Source organism: Polyodon spathula, chromosome 2 (assembly GCF_017654505.1).
Source record: "Polyodon spathula isolate WHYD16114869_AA chromosome 2, ASM1765450v1, whole genome shotgun sequence".
Taxonomy (NCBI): Eukaryota; Metazoa; Chordata; class Actinopteri; order Acipenseriformes; family Polyodontidae; genus Polyodon; species Polyodon spathula.
In genome coordinates this window covers 102375557-102390331 of record NC_054535.1, presented here as the reverse complement: position 1 = coordinate 102390331, position 14775 = coordinate 102375557, and the positions used below count along the sequence as shown (strand labels likewise).

Genomic DNA, 14775 nt, shown 5'->3' with positions numbered 1-14775 from the left:
ACCCCTGTGGTCTGGCCGGGCACCTGCGGACTTGCCTGTAAGCTGCCCAGAACTGCGTTCTCCTCCGACGCTGTAACTCTGGGTGACTGCACGGTGAGTCTCCAGTGTGTAAAGATGTGGGCAGCTGACGGCACAGGGGTGGTAGCGGTGAGCTGAGTTAAAAATAATTGGACATGACTAAATTGGGGAGAAAATAATTTACAAAATAAATAAATAAATAATAGTCAACGACTAAATTAAAAAATAATAAAAGTTCAGTTCAGCTGTTTTTCCACACAAAACTGGGAAATAAATATCTTAGTTATCTTAGTATTTACATGGTAACAGCCTACACTTTTAAAGATTGCCCTCTATCTGCTCAGCTACAGTACTGATTCCATCTGTCTGTCTGCATGTCTATTCCCCCAGCCTCCAGTAGCCTGCCATCTCACTGGCTAAGGGGTCTATACTGTTGAAGGTACCCCATCTCCTTTCCAGTAGGAGCTTGGGTGCCAAGTGACAATCTCAGCTCCCTGTGGCATTTTTTTTCTAACCATGAAGGATTTTTAGCTATTCTCCAGAGCAGGTGAACAGGTGGTTGGTAATAGGGTTGAATAAATCCTCACAAAAGTTATGGGGGGGGGGGGTTGATGATTGAATGTTAGGAAAGCTGGGGCACAAGCACCGCCCAGAGGGTGTGCTCTGTAGGGCATGCAGATGGGCCGGTGTGACCCAGTTGGGAACATGCTGGAGGAAGTTAAGACGCAGTGACAGAGAAGGGGAAGACATGTTTTATTGTCCTTGCCCTGTATTGCATTTAATCACATTTTGCCATTTAAATGTTCCAGTGCTTATCACTGTCACTCCTCATCTTAATCAGAGCTAGTCAGTCCTTCAAATCAGTTTTCTATAGCTATATTGTAGTAAAGAAATCTTCCCCAATTTTAAGGATGTGTTTTTTAGCCCCAGGACTTCAGCATAAACTCTGAAAGCTTGCAGCAATTCTCAATTATTTTATTTGGAACAGAGCAAGAAGGGAAATGATTTTTATCCAAGAACCTGATCTGGGACCAAGACCCTGTTAACCTGTATTTAAACAATAAGTTCCCGAACAACGATCAGGCACTTTTGGAAATATTTGTTTCTTCTCTCAATATAACACAATCACAGTTTCTGAATCTGCGCCTCCCTTGAACTTTTCTACCCACCAGCAGAAAATCTAAGTTCTTAACATTTGGATATTGGTTTAAGTTTGTTTACTTCTTCTCAGCCTCTCTTAAAAGACAGATAAAGAAATATAAATCCTGTTGTTAAAATGCACATGATACAAGCTTTAAGCTTTAATGTTTGTAACCAAGCAGAAAAGCCTTTCTTAGAAGCCTGCCATCATATTTTATAAAGTACTGCAACATGCAGCATGCCAACAGCGTTTATTTGGAAGAAAAATAATTTAAGAAATGTTGGATATGAAATAAATTGTAGAATTTTGCCTAAATGTTTCAGACATGTTTCACACTTAACACTAACTTTAAAAAGCTCTAAACTATTAACACCCGTAATGGAATGTGCATGGCAAGTTTTTAAACAATATTTTTATCTATGTAATTAATGCTTTGAAACACAAATTTGAGATAAATAATATATCCTCACTACAAAACAATGGCACAATTTCATATACAATATAATATGTACAAACTAAAATAATAATACAAGAAGTAGGGCTGTGTTCTAAGGTTTGTTGGCTTGCCAGGGATTCGTATCTTGTTTTAAACCTTCAAAAGTTTGTTAGACGCCATTGACGCATTGTGTTTTTTTTTTTTTTGCTTTGTTTCGTTTTTCCTTCCTATTAACAGAAACTGTTTGACAATGTGTGAATACTATAAATCACACATTAAATGTCACTCCCATACAAAATTCGATCTTTTGATTTGTATAATGCATACTACGTAAACAAAAGTTGTTGTATTAAAATCTGCTCCCAAATCATTATACGTAGAAACTCTGTATGGTGCTGCTGCCGTGTACGGAGCAGGATATTGTATCCAAAGCACTGAGGCGGTAGTGCTTCAGTAAAATTTGTACTGAATCTCTAGTGTACAAGACAATGTAAGATAAGTGCTATGGTAGAATATGTTTGATTTTATATGTATTATTAATATTTTTAATAGCAGTAAAATGTGACTGATAACCTGCTTGGAACGGTGACTGTTAAATAAAGCTGTGTTTTGCCTAAGTCAGATTGTTTTTGCCTATGTCAGAATGTTTTCTTAAACATAATTCATTAGATGTCCTGAAGTATTTACAATCTGTTCTCTAATGAAACTTATACAATCCAGTATATGTGTGTGTGTGTGTGTGCGTGTGTAGGGGGGTATCTAAAGGGAGCACATAGCAAATTGCACTGGATTGGTGATAATGAAAAAGCAACACCATTTATTAATTTTGTATACGTTATCCACAGCCTGAGAGATTTCTCGGAGGGGAAGAACAAGTCTGAATCCACCATATACTGCCACAGGCACAATGTGAGAGAAACTAAACAAGTTAATCCCGGAGGGAGAGAAACTGCCCGCAGCAGCAAACGACCTACTATACCTCACTAGCTAGTTTTTTGATGATATAATTTGTTAATTTCTGAAAATCCAATTATCAGCAGTTTGTTTTGGCTAGACTAATAAATGCATGATTCTTAACAATGTTTCAGATTTTCAGATCAAAAGTAACATTTTTTTTTTCCTTTTAAAATCAACAGTACACAAAACAGACCCCATGAGTATTCTGTACCATGGTCTCCATTTTATGTTCTCTTCCTTTTAGAATCTGCCTCCATTTAAAAAATGCATGGGGTTTTTTGTGTTTGTTTTTTTCCCCCAAAAGTAAAAAGCTTGGGAAATCAAGTGTCTTAAAACAAAATTATGTTTCTGTTTTTCACTTTATCAAAAAAAAAAAAAAAAACTTGCACAATGCAAATATTTAAATCCTTGTTCTGTATCTCAACTAACCATCTTTCACAATGAGGAGAGAGGTACCGGTAAATATTGCCAGCAGCATCATAAATACTTGTACAGAAGAAACTGAATACATTCGTCTTATAAATTAAAGACTACAGAAATAATGTTTTCTCCCTTTCTGATCAATGTTTAATATACCCAATTTTAGCATGCTGTTCCCAGGCTTCTCCAAGTAATTATTGTGTTTTATTGACAGCCAGTATCTCAAGGGAGGCTATTTAAAAAAAGTTTAACCCCTGAGCAAGTCACTGCTTCTCTTGCCTTTGAAAGTGTCAAGTGCATTGATTTTAACTGCAGGGAATGTTCTACTGTCTACTACCCAGAGAAACAACCTGAAAACTCTTAAAGCAACCAAGGAAGCAAGATCACCCCCCTTTATCTACACCAACACAACACACACACACACACACACACACACACACACACACACGAAAAAAGACTAATTCAGCAATTCAGGCCACTTCACCTAATGTTAGAGGTGAAAAAAGTAAGAGACAGAAAGGATCAGTGCCTTAAGCCCAAGGATAAAGGAAGGGGGATTTGGGGAGGGTGGTAGAAAGAAGGGGGGACAGATCTTAGATACAGTACCACAAAGCGATAGAGTGGAGCTGGTTTTGAAAAAGACATCAATCCGACTAAAAAAAGAGCAACATGACAGAAATTAAACAAGATTCCTATGTTTGACTTCGCCACATCTAGCCCCTTCTCAGACCCCCATTGAAATTCTGGTCATACACAAACCCCATGGCTTTTGACACACTTTTGAAACATCACACCCCCCTCTTTCTTTTCTCCAAGTCTCCCGAGCCACTAGTAACTGTCTAACAAGAGCAAAAGGAGAAAAGAAAATATGGATCGTATTTTTTATTATATGGATCGTATTTTTTAAAACACCATTTGACTTTGTTATAGATTTCTGCGGGAGGGGTGCTTTTTTTCTGGAATGCGTAGTTAATTTTCTGTTAGTTGGGGAGAGTAGGGTGGGGGGGGAACGCAGACACAAACAAAACAAACACTTGTTTAAAAAAACAAGAAGAAAAAATAGCAATTGCTGCTGTCAAGCACTCGTTTCTTCAAAACCGCTGGGAAAAGAGATCTCAACCTACTGCTTGAGGATGCTCATCCTTTCCAGTCACGTACACACTAGCAGCTCTGGTATATTTTGGTTGGGTCAATGTCAAAGTAACAGCAAGCTAAAACAAGATGCTTTGAGCAAGCAATCAATTCGTCAAGAAAGAAAATAAGAAACAGAGGGTACTGTAGGTGGGGTGTGGGGGTAGGGATAGATTTTAGTGCATACTTAATTAGCTGCTGACGTGTTCTCCTTAATATTGCAGCATGAAACAGTAGTTAATATCCAGCAGCACACTAACATCACAGAAGGTTGTATGCACTTTTAATACTGAAACTGTGCCTAAAATACCAGAAGGTAATTGTAACCCAAGACTGCAAGGCGTTCACTCTCACTTGCTCCCCCTCTATTCTCTCCCTCTCTCTCTTTTTTCAAATTCAGTCCTGACAGGGCCAGAAGGTAATGATACAGCTGCCATGATGCAACAAGCAGACCTGTCTTCTGTCAAAAATTGAAATCATAAAGGAATAAGCTGTCATTAACAACCTCCCTGCAAACACTGGAGCTGTCATCTCATTGTTTCCCTTCACTGGCACTGGGACTGGTGCAGGCTCCTGTCGGCTGTCAATTCAGCAAGTCTCTGGGATTTAAACACTTCCTGATTCTCTATCATAAGATAGCAGGGAGACACCTAAATAACTGTGCAGAAAAAAAATCATATTACCTTTAATGAAAGGACATCTTTCATTCATGAATCTGTGCTTGCACAGGCACCCACTTTATCTTGCTGGGCTACACTTTCTTTCCCCCTGTTCGTCGAAGTGGCTTTGTGCCAAGTGCCATACATTGCTGTAATTGAAGTCAGTAAGGAAATCTGTGGTGTCAATTCAGAGTATTGGTATCTAGGGCCTGATTAGTGATTGGGATGAACTCTTACCTACCTTGAACCCAGCTGCTGAAATGAGTTCCCCTTAGACATTAGAGGTACTGAATGCAGCAGAGGTTTTCAAGACAAGTTTGTGTGATTTCTTTGCATGTTTTTCAAATTGCGACTGTGCAATTCCCTGTGATTTAACAATGTGTGTGGAATGTATGATTTGTTTCTGGTAGGGATCCTTTCCCATCGTTGTTTTTATTTATGTTGGCTTCTCGTGGTGTTTTTCAATAGCACAGCGTGCAGTGCCACCCGTTGATTGACTGCAATGTAAAAGTTTAAAAAACTTTTTTTTCTCTCTCCAAAGGAAAATCAATATCCCTAGCAGTATATTTACTGTTGGTCTCTAAGTGCATTTCTAAAGATTTAAATGGTAGTATATTTACATTATTTGAATGCACCCTTATGAAATTTAAAGACAGGCAGACCAACCTGCAATTCTAATTGGCTGTAAAGTTTATATGTAAGCATGACTTCTGCAATTTGTAAGGAGTGAAAAGAAGAATGTATAATTTCTTCTTTTTTTTTTTTTTTTTTTTTTTTTTTTTTTTTATTTAGTTGTTGCCAATTATTTTTTGTTATTTTCTCCCAATTTGAAAAAGCCCAATTATTATTTTTTAGACTCAGCTCACCACTACCACCCCTGCGCTGCCTCGGGAGGGAGAAGACGAACACACGCTGTCCTCCGAAGTATGTGTTGTCAGCCGAAAGCTTCTTTACACTGAGGATTCACCATCCAGCCACCCAGGGGCTACAGCGCTGGAGGACAACGCACCCCCGGGCAGCTAATAGGCAAGCCCGCAGGCGCCCGGCCAGACTACAGGGTTCGCTGGTGCACGGTTTGCTGAGGACACCCTTGCCAACCTAAGATCTATATAGTAATTAATTACATGCTTTGTTCACTGTTATTCTTTCCCTTGAAAAACTAGCAGCTTGAACACAGTTTCCATAGGCAATGTTGGGATACATTCATCACACATCCAGGATTAAGATAAATCGTTATCCTCTAGTGCCTCAAAAAACAAAACTGATCACAGTGAATTAATCATAACAATTACTGCCTTCACCCACCCTTTTTAAGCAGGGTTTTTCATTACAAAAAACCCCCCAAAAAAACCTGCACAGACACACCTGGGGTTCAGTTCTCAATATGTTCTTTTTCTGTTTATGTCTCACTGAGAGCAAACAGACTTACTGAGATAACCAGCAAGTTTCAAATTTACTTTCATCACATTATAAAAACACTGAACCTCCAATATAAAAATACTGTATCCATACTGTACATATCCTCCAGTACAGAACTGGGTGATGAACAAAAAAAAAAAATAGAACAAAAAAAGAACAAATAGGGGAAGACAAGTAAAGTGGCACTGGCATCCAAAAGAGGAAGGTCCTGTCTATTAATAATAGATATACAATAAACAAAATACATAAATCTAAATATCTGATGCCGAGAGACTAATGCATGCTTTCTTTAATCTGGAATTGATTACTGTAATGCATTTTTTTCTGGTGTCCCAAAAGATGTGGTATCCCACTTGCAGCTTGTTCAGAACACCAGCGCTACAAAGTCGACTAAAAACAGGAAAAGTGAACATATCACCCCTGTTTTTGCCTCTTTACACTGGCTCTCTGTGCAGTATATAATAGATTTTGCTGTTAACTTACAAGGCCCTGCCTGAATGGATTAGCATCTAGTTATTTATAGGAGTTACTGATCCTGTATCTTCCAAACTGCACTCTGAATCACAGGATGCTCGTTATTCCTAGGGTCAATAAAAGCAACATGGGAGGTAGAGATGAAATGAGAGTAAATCTCCACGACACGAATAGTTGAGAGCCCACTCTTTCACGATACACCAATTAACACGACAGTAGCGGTTGTTTTTCAATTACTTTTTTAACTGAATAAAAAGAAAAAAATAACAAGTTATGTCTTTTTTATGTCTGTGGGATATGGTCTGTAACACAAGGAAGCTACAGACTTTAACCCTTCTATTACGTTTAGATTTTAGGTACATCTGTTATGTTTTGGGTCATACTGACCTGATGCAATTTCAAACTAATTTAAAAACAGCCTTAGATTGATTACATGTTTTTATTTGCAAACGTTTTACTCTTTAATGCTCTTTTTGTCCAGGAGTTGTGATGAAACTTCTTTGACTGCAAACCTGGGAGCTCCTCATTTTGGAATGTCTTTACCAGTGAGATGCTGTTGCAATACTGACAGAGAAAATTAAGCTCTGCCTTGTAGATATTTAATGTTTGTTTTTTTGTTCATAAATCTCTCCAGACAGGTGCAGCCATTTCCAGAAATAATAATACAAATATAATAATAACAAAATAACAAATTCAAGAAGTTTGTTTTATTCCTGCACACAAATCTACATAGATAAATGCCACGGATCACAGTGACCCGAAACATCTTATTTGTACACATGACCTGTTCTAAAAAGAATACAAATCTCAAAAGTTCTGTTTTTTCTGTGTATAAGTTCCTGACCCCAACTTAGGAATAGTCATAAGATATTACACAGAAAATGAAAAGAAAAATATCATTTAAGCTAACTGGAAACTAGAGTTGGGTCAAATAGACCCGAAACCAAATAGGAGGGTTAAAAAAAGAGCAAGATTCTAGCAAGAATGAAAAAAATGACTAGCACACAGGTGGAAGAAAAATAATCTTAATGAAATTGTCCTTATATTACCACCATTAACAGCTGCAAAAAAGGATATCTTTAAGTCTGTCAAAATGGGACTGCAAGCTTTTTTTCCTCCTTCTTTATTTACACATTTTACTTATTTAAATGTACCTAGAAACAGTATATAATTATAAAACATGAAGCAGGTGTATTTCTTTCAATACATTTAAAGTACTTGCTTTACACAAGTACTCCTAATTATTCTCGATTTTTTTTCAAATAGTCTGCAAAATAAATTATTTATTTCGTACTATCCAACCTGTACGTATGGAACAGAGCAGTATGGGCATGATGTTCTTAAGCATATTCCTTTTTATATTCCTATTCTGTCATTATTTCATTTAGCCTGCTTTTCTGGTGGCATAATAGCCTATAACACGTACATTTTAATGGACGCATTGAAATTATATACTGTTAATTGAGGGTGGAACGGAGGACAGTATAGGGAGGGCGCCGCACTGGGAAAAAAAAAAAGTATGATAAGTAAGTGACCTTGCTTGTTGAGTGCTGATGCTTTTTAACTCCACCAGGTGCTAAGTACGGAAGGGCATGTTTGAAGTTGTTCCTGCTTTTGTTGTTGTGCTTTTGCCACATTCTGCAGATTGGATGTACATTCTTTGGTACTGTATTTCCCCGCTATATATATTTTTTGTAGTGAAAGTACACACTAGGGCTGTCAGTTAAGCCTGAAAATAGCAATTGATTTAATTGGGCACACAAATTATAGTCGTTCTAGTAAGTATCGATGATTGTACCATACGTTAACGCTGCATTTCTCTGATGTGATGTTATTGTTTTAATATCTTTGCAGTTCAGTAAAAGATTGTGCACAACAATTGAATGCGAGGAGTAATTACATCTTGGTAGCTTCAAGAGAAAAAGAAAAACACAACATTCGCAATAAGTCTAGCAAGTTTAACAAACTACAGGAGTGTTACTAAAATATTTATTCCAAACAGATTACACTGCTTTGAAATGTAAGCTATATAAACTAGACACGAGTTTACAAAAAAAACTTTTGGTTTTGTTTTTTTTTATAGCTTATTCTAATAATTAAAAAATGTTATCGATACGATTATCACGAATATTTGTAATCACGATATATTGTACTATAGAAAAACTGTTTCATCCCTAACAGGGGGGCTTTTCTTGTAGAGCTCCAAAATTATGCAATGCTCTGCCTTCATTTGTCAGGGAAGCTGGCACCGTTACAGTTTTCAAGTCAAGACTTAAAAAACACTTTTTTTTTTTTTTTTTTAATTGTTTTCATATCTTACTGGGTTTTAATGTAACTTTAAAACGGATGCTTTTGAATTATTATGTGTATACTGGTATTTAAATGGTCTAACTATGGCAGTTGTATGTGTGACATGCTGTACAAATACATTATGGTTTGTTCTTTTTTTCTGCTATGTACTGTACTGTGCTTTGCAATACTTTTGTATAAAAAAGTGCTATATAAATGCAATAAATAAATAAAATAAATGCTAAATAAAAAACAACAAGCAAATACATACGTAAACAGAGAAGTGCTGGGAGCAGACAAAAACTACTACAAATAACAGTAATGATACACAATTATACTATTAAGAACAGCAACAACAACATTTTTACAATGTCAAGACACTAAAGCCATTTGAGAGAATGCAAGTTCTGTTGCAGTTTGATCAAACACAGCAGTTCTTCCAAAGCACTGAAAAGTGATGTGATCGGTTAGCTGTGTGCTCAAATACTGTTGGGAGATTGACTGAGGGGCAACAAGGGACCGACAAGTCCTGTTCAATCCACACGACAAAATCAATACCTAATTGTAGTATTTATTTAGCTGCTGCTTTATATTGGCATAGTTGACTTCCTTTTCTTGGAATAATGTAGCCATCTTTGAACATTTTTTTTCTTTCTCTCAACTCAATCTTGCATATATTTTCTTAGGAAGTCCTGATCACGCATCAGCCTTTTAAATTTGATTTTCCATTTGAAACAAATACAAATAAACTATGTGAACACAAGATGGGCACCAGGTAGTGCCAAACGCTAGGTAAAGTGATTTAAGTTGAAGTGATTTTAGCCTTGACTTTTTTTTAATTTTTTTTAATGTTTTTTTAACACATTTATTACGTTATCCTAACAATTAACAATTAACAATTAATAACATTTATTTATTGTTTAAAAACAAAACCGTACTATCCACAGTAAATGCCTTTAAAATGTCACAAACACAAATGTAAACTATGAAAATAAATACAATATTGTTCCTGGAAACTCAAATTGTAAAAAATCGAAAAAAAAAATTGTCAACATATGACTGCTTCAATATGCAGTGGCATTGCGCATAAAAAAATCAGCTTCAGTATATTCCTCAACAAAAACCACAGAGAACTTGTATATATAACAAAAAAGAAAAAATAAAGAAAATAGAAACCTAAAAAAAATAAAAGAATGCCAATCAAAACCGCGCTGTTGTCGAATTTTCAGGGTCCTGTACTGGAGGCCCATATATTCTAAATTCAGTTGCCTCTGTCAGTCATCGACTTTCCACAATAAAATAATATTTTTTTTAATAATGTACTGTAGGAGGTAATAAGCAGGGTACAGTAATGCAATACAGTGCTGGACCCTAATCAAGAACTGCATGTGGCAGCCTATATACAGTATATGAAAGGCACGCCTTTTCTGCATCTCCCTGAAGATAAATATATATATAAACTATATATATATATATATATATATATATTATATATATATATATATATATATATATATATATACAGTGCTGGAATTAATGATGCAGGATATTGAAAAGAATGCAGTTATCAAATACAGTGCTGGAATTAATGATGCACTGTTTATGATATGCAGTACACACAAACAAAATATGTAGGGCTAAATCAATAATTTTAGAAGCGATAAACCATTTCTTCATCTCCCTCAGTTCTACTGCAACTCTCAACAATCTATTCTGCCAGTAAGCAGGCGTTGCGATTGTGGTATGTGAAAAATGTAAATTTTTTGCAACCTTCAGAATGCTGAAACATACCATGTGCGCTCTGAAGAACAATGACTCCCGTTTCCTCGAGTCGGACAAGGACATGCTTACTATCAAAATGTAGGCAATCGATTACTGTTGTTTAGTCACAATTAAGAATTACCCAGGATATTCAAAGAGTTATGAAACAAGTTCGTTTTAAACACATTGGGTGTGCATTTGCACCCCTTGCCACTGACAAAGCAGGCAAAGCAATACTCCTGTGCTCGTTAACCAACTAAACTCTAACAGAACATAATTTGTTTTTGCATTTGGAAGTTTTGCTTCTACCAAAATCTACCAAATGCATAGCAATCACCTCTCAATCAAGAGTCCAATGAGCCACATGGCCCAAGAGCCATTTGTTAGAAAGCCTGGTTTAGCGTAAAATCACAATTTATAAGTGCAGCTCGTTCTCAAACCAACATAATGTGTAACACACACTTTGAAGTTACTGTACTTCCACCATTGTAATGTTTCTTAACACAGCTGTTTCATTATTAACTTAATTCCTGTACTTGTCATTCATTTTGCAAGCACATCTTCAGATACTGTACACATGACAAATCAACCCAAATGTGTTACATATGGGTGTTTTGTACAACGATCACACCATCACTCATTATCCAAGACGAGGACCAGAGCACTGGCTTCACCTTCTGAGGCAGAGTAACAATCCAAAATGAGGACCAGTGCCATCCATCTACACCATGAAACCAGTCAGCAAAACTCAATCTCATCTTGTTTCCGTGTCAGCTTTCTTGAGGTAACTTCCTCCATCAGATTAAGCTGGAGAGACCAATTTCTGCTAGGCTGCAATCCTGACTGTAGCTGACTCAACTCAGATATTTTAGACATAGGCCTGCTGCCGACTGGAAACAAACAGACCCATTTTTTTCTCTCTCTCTCTCTCTCAGCATAATATACCTCATCTTCCATATGCATACTAACTTAATAATGTTAATGTCCTATGCATCACAGGCAGGGACATGCATAACGATATGCATCACAGGCAGGGGATAAAAATGGTTGCTATTATTTTTTTTCTCATAAAATTGAGAATATTTCTTAAATAAATAATCTACCTTTATTTAGCTTATTCCTGCAGGGGAAAAGGGTTACTAGGTTTATCTCTTGAGTCGCCGAATGTTTTAATAGTTCAGACACATGCAAACCCACCACCTGGCCTGAAGTTAGAACAACAATATATTTAAAAAATAAAATAGCACAGTCTCTGATAAGTCTATAGGCTGATTCACTAGGGTTCACTTTAAAGTTAGGTTTGACAAAACTACAGTTACTACAATAGAATCAGGTGTACTGCAGAATCATTTAAGCCAATCTGACAATTAGATTAGATTACACTGCACAAATCACACCCACACCACAAATGACTTTAACAACACAAATCCCCACACAAAGCAAACTACATTACTGTAAATGTGTAAAAACAACAAAACTGTAATTCACTGTCTCACCTCCATTGCCCTCTTGATGAAGGGGATCTGGGTTCCGCTGTCCAGGTCCTCATTGATGATCAGCCGTCGAGCCCACTGCCCAGCCCTGACCACTCCACTGCCGTGAATCAGAACCAGCAGCTTGTCCGGGTTGCTCAAGGCATCTTCAGTCAGATAGATGAAGCTTTTTGGTTCATCATCTGTAGCATCCACCTAGCAGAGAGAAAATTTAAAAAAATTACATACTCGTCTTCATAAAAAAAAATATGGACAGGTGACAGATGAATACGTTGTGCAATGGAATCTCTGACATGTATCCCATAATATAAAGCTGCATCTCCCTGATTGCAAGTCGGTTTCAGTTATGCTGGACAGATGGTCCCGCCAGACTTTTAAAAAGGAGCTCCACAAGCAGGAGCTTCTGTACCCAAGACTGCACACATTACTGATGATTCACTTTAAAACAGTCTTAAAAGTCATAACTCGGCAGATTTCTTCTTTTGAGTCTGTAGCCTCCACAATGCAAGGATGTAATGTAAAGATGCTAACAACGTACAGCATGACCAGCTTGGGTAAGCAGCGGTCTTGCTCAACTTTCAAAACCTGTGCTATTTATGAACAACCACTTAATAAAATACACATAATGTCTGTCTCAATTTGTAAACAGCACATTCATTGCAATGCTTGTTATATTACACTTGCAATTTAAAAGAAAACATTTCACATTAGGAATGCATCAAGGCTAATTATTCACAAAGTAAACAGGCAAAGTGGGTTATTGTTATACACTGCGACTTTGATGTAAAGCAGCTGTACTTATAAAAAATGTAATAAGTTTATTCACTAATTTGAAAAAGTTACAATAAAATATAAAGCTTATACTTACTGGGAGAATTTCTTTTTTCATGTTGCATTCTTTCTCCAGCAATTCATAGACATGCTTGGTGATGATCTGGGAGAAAATAATATATAACTATTCAGTACAGCATGAGATAACTTAGTAAAATCCCTTTGAAAATAAATGAACTATATATTCTATACATAAATACACTATCTATACGTATCTAGATATAAAAAAGGGGGGGGGGTGCTTTTTAACAAAGGCTGTTCTACAAGCACGGCAAACTGCAAGGGAATTGTCAACAAAAAAGAACCTATCTTAGCTACAAGCTATGAGCTGATGTAAGATATGTTTATCCCCAAAGCTGCATGTGAGAGACATGTATACAGTGTAATTTTAACCTCAGGGCAACACGTTTACGGTTTAATGACATCGACAACTTTCCTCTTTTTTTGCCAGCAGAAAACTTACTGCATTATTGACTGCCTTTGGAGTACAGACAGTGCATAAAGAGAACAATGCCAACAGCCGAGAAAAAAAGAAATGTTTCTTATTACACCAATGTTTTAAACCACTTACTTACTAACAACTGTCATGAAGCTATAAAACAAAAACAAAACAAAACCCTGTTATGCTTATGTGTGGTTTGGTGCATTGCTTTGAAATGATCTGAAGGTATGTTTACAGTTCAGCCTCCTATCAACCAAGGTCAACATTTCGGAAAGCACCACAGGATTTTTAATGTCTACAAAATCTCTCGACAGACATAGATACTGTAGCCTTGAAGATTGTCTGGCTAATGCTCTGAAGAATGCTTGCCTTGTAACTCCACACACATCAATAAGGGCTGGTACAGAGCCATGCTTTGTGGAATGTGCCTGCCATGAAGCTTAACAGGGCTGGGGCAAGTGCAATTTTCTATCCTCACTGATATCTAAACTGGACATAGGAGATACTTGTTGGAGGGTAGTGCACATGCACACAGCAGGAACAAGGTTAGGGAAGCAGTGGGGAATCAATGTATACCGTGTCCATACCTTGTGATGCCTCCTGGAATAAATCAATGGAGATTATCGGAATTGAAAGGGGTAAATGTTATTACCTCTTATTAGCATTACAATGTTCTAGAAAGTCAGTTAACGTTGTTCTGCTTGTATTATGGCTTGAACCTCCCACAATATCTGCACCCTGTCCTGGGTTTCAGAATTACCATACATAAGTATATTATTTAAATGAGGCCAGGAGTTTAATAGTAAATACATTGTTCCTCCCTTACACCTGTATGAACATTCAGACCGACAAGTTTGACTTATTCATGCTGTGAGAAGTGCGATCAGTTCAACATTTACCAGGGGCCTGATTGTTCATATTCCTAGAACCTGTTCATTTCAATAACATACATAAACAAAGGGAGATCTGACTGGGTACAGGGCTAGTGGGAGTTTCAAGCTCTGTGATATAGTTCACTGCAATTAGTAAGAGGGCTACAGAAAACAATAAGTGACTTGCAAGAAAGTTGTTATTGCAATGAGTAGGAAAAGGTGTTTTTGTTTCATAATTGTATGAAAATAAAATGAAACCTTTAAATATAATATACCAGGAAGTAGCCCAACTATGGCTAGGTTGAATCTGAGACCTAACTAGGACCTGGGAATCTGAACACTGTAATATAACATGTAAAAATGCTGCAAATGGATTAAAGCTGGATCTGGTCAAAGACTATTAATAAGTTGCTTTTTTTTCTGAAATGCAAT

General features: G+C 36.8%; 1 protein-coding gene across 2 annotated transcripts in view; it reads right to left on the bottom strand.

Annotated features, from left to right (window-relative positions):
- Positions 1-14775, bottom strand: part of LOC121306012 (cotranscriptional regulator FAM172A-like) — a 170044-nt gene that overhangs the window by 134995 nt on the left and 20274 nt on the right. For both annotated transcript variants that reach the window (XM_041237747.1, XM_041237748.1), the window contains exons 5-6: positions 13067-13132; positions 12202-12393 (exon numbers count right to left, since the gene is read on the bottom strand). In XM_041237747.1, the coding sequence (XP_041093681.1) occupies positions 12202-12393; positions 13067-13132 (258 nt within the window). The remainder of the gene's footprint in view (positions 1-12201; positions 12394-13066; positions 13133-14775) is intronic.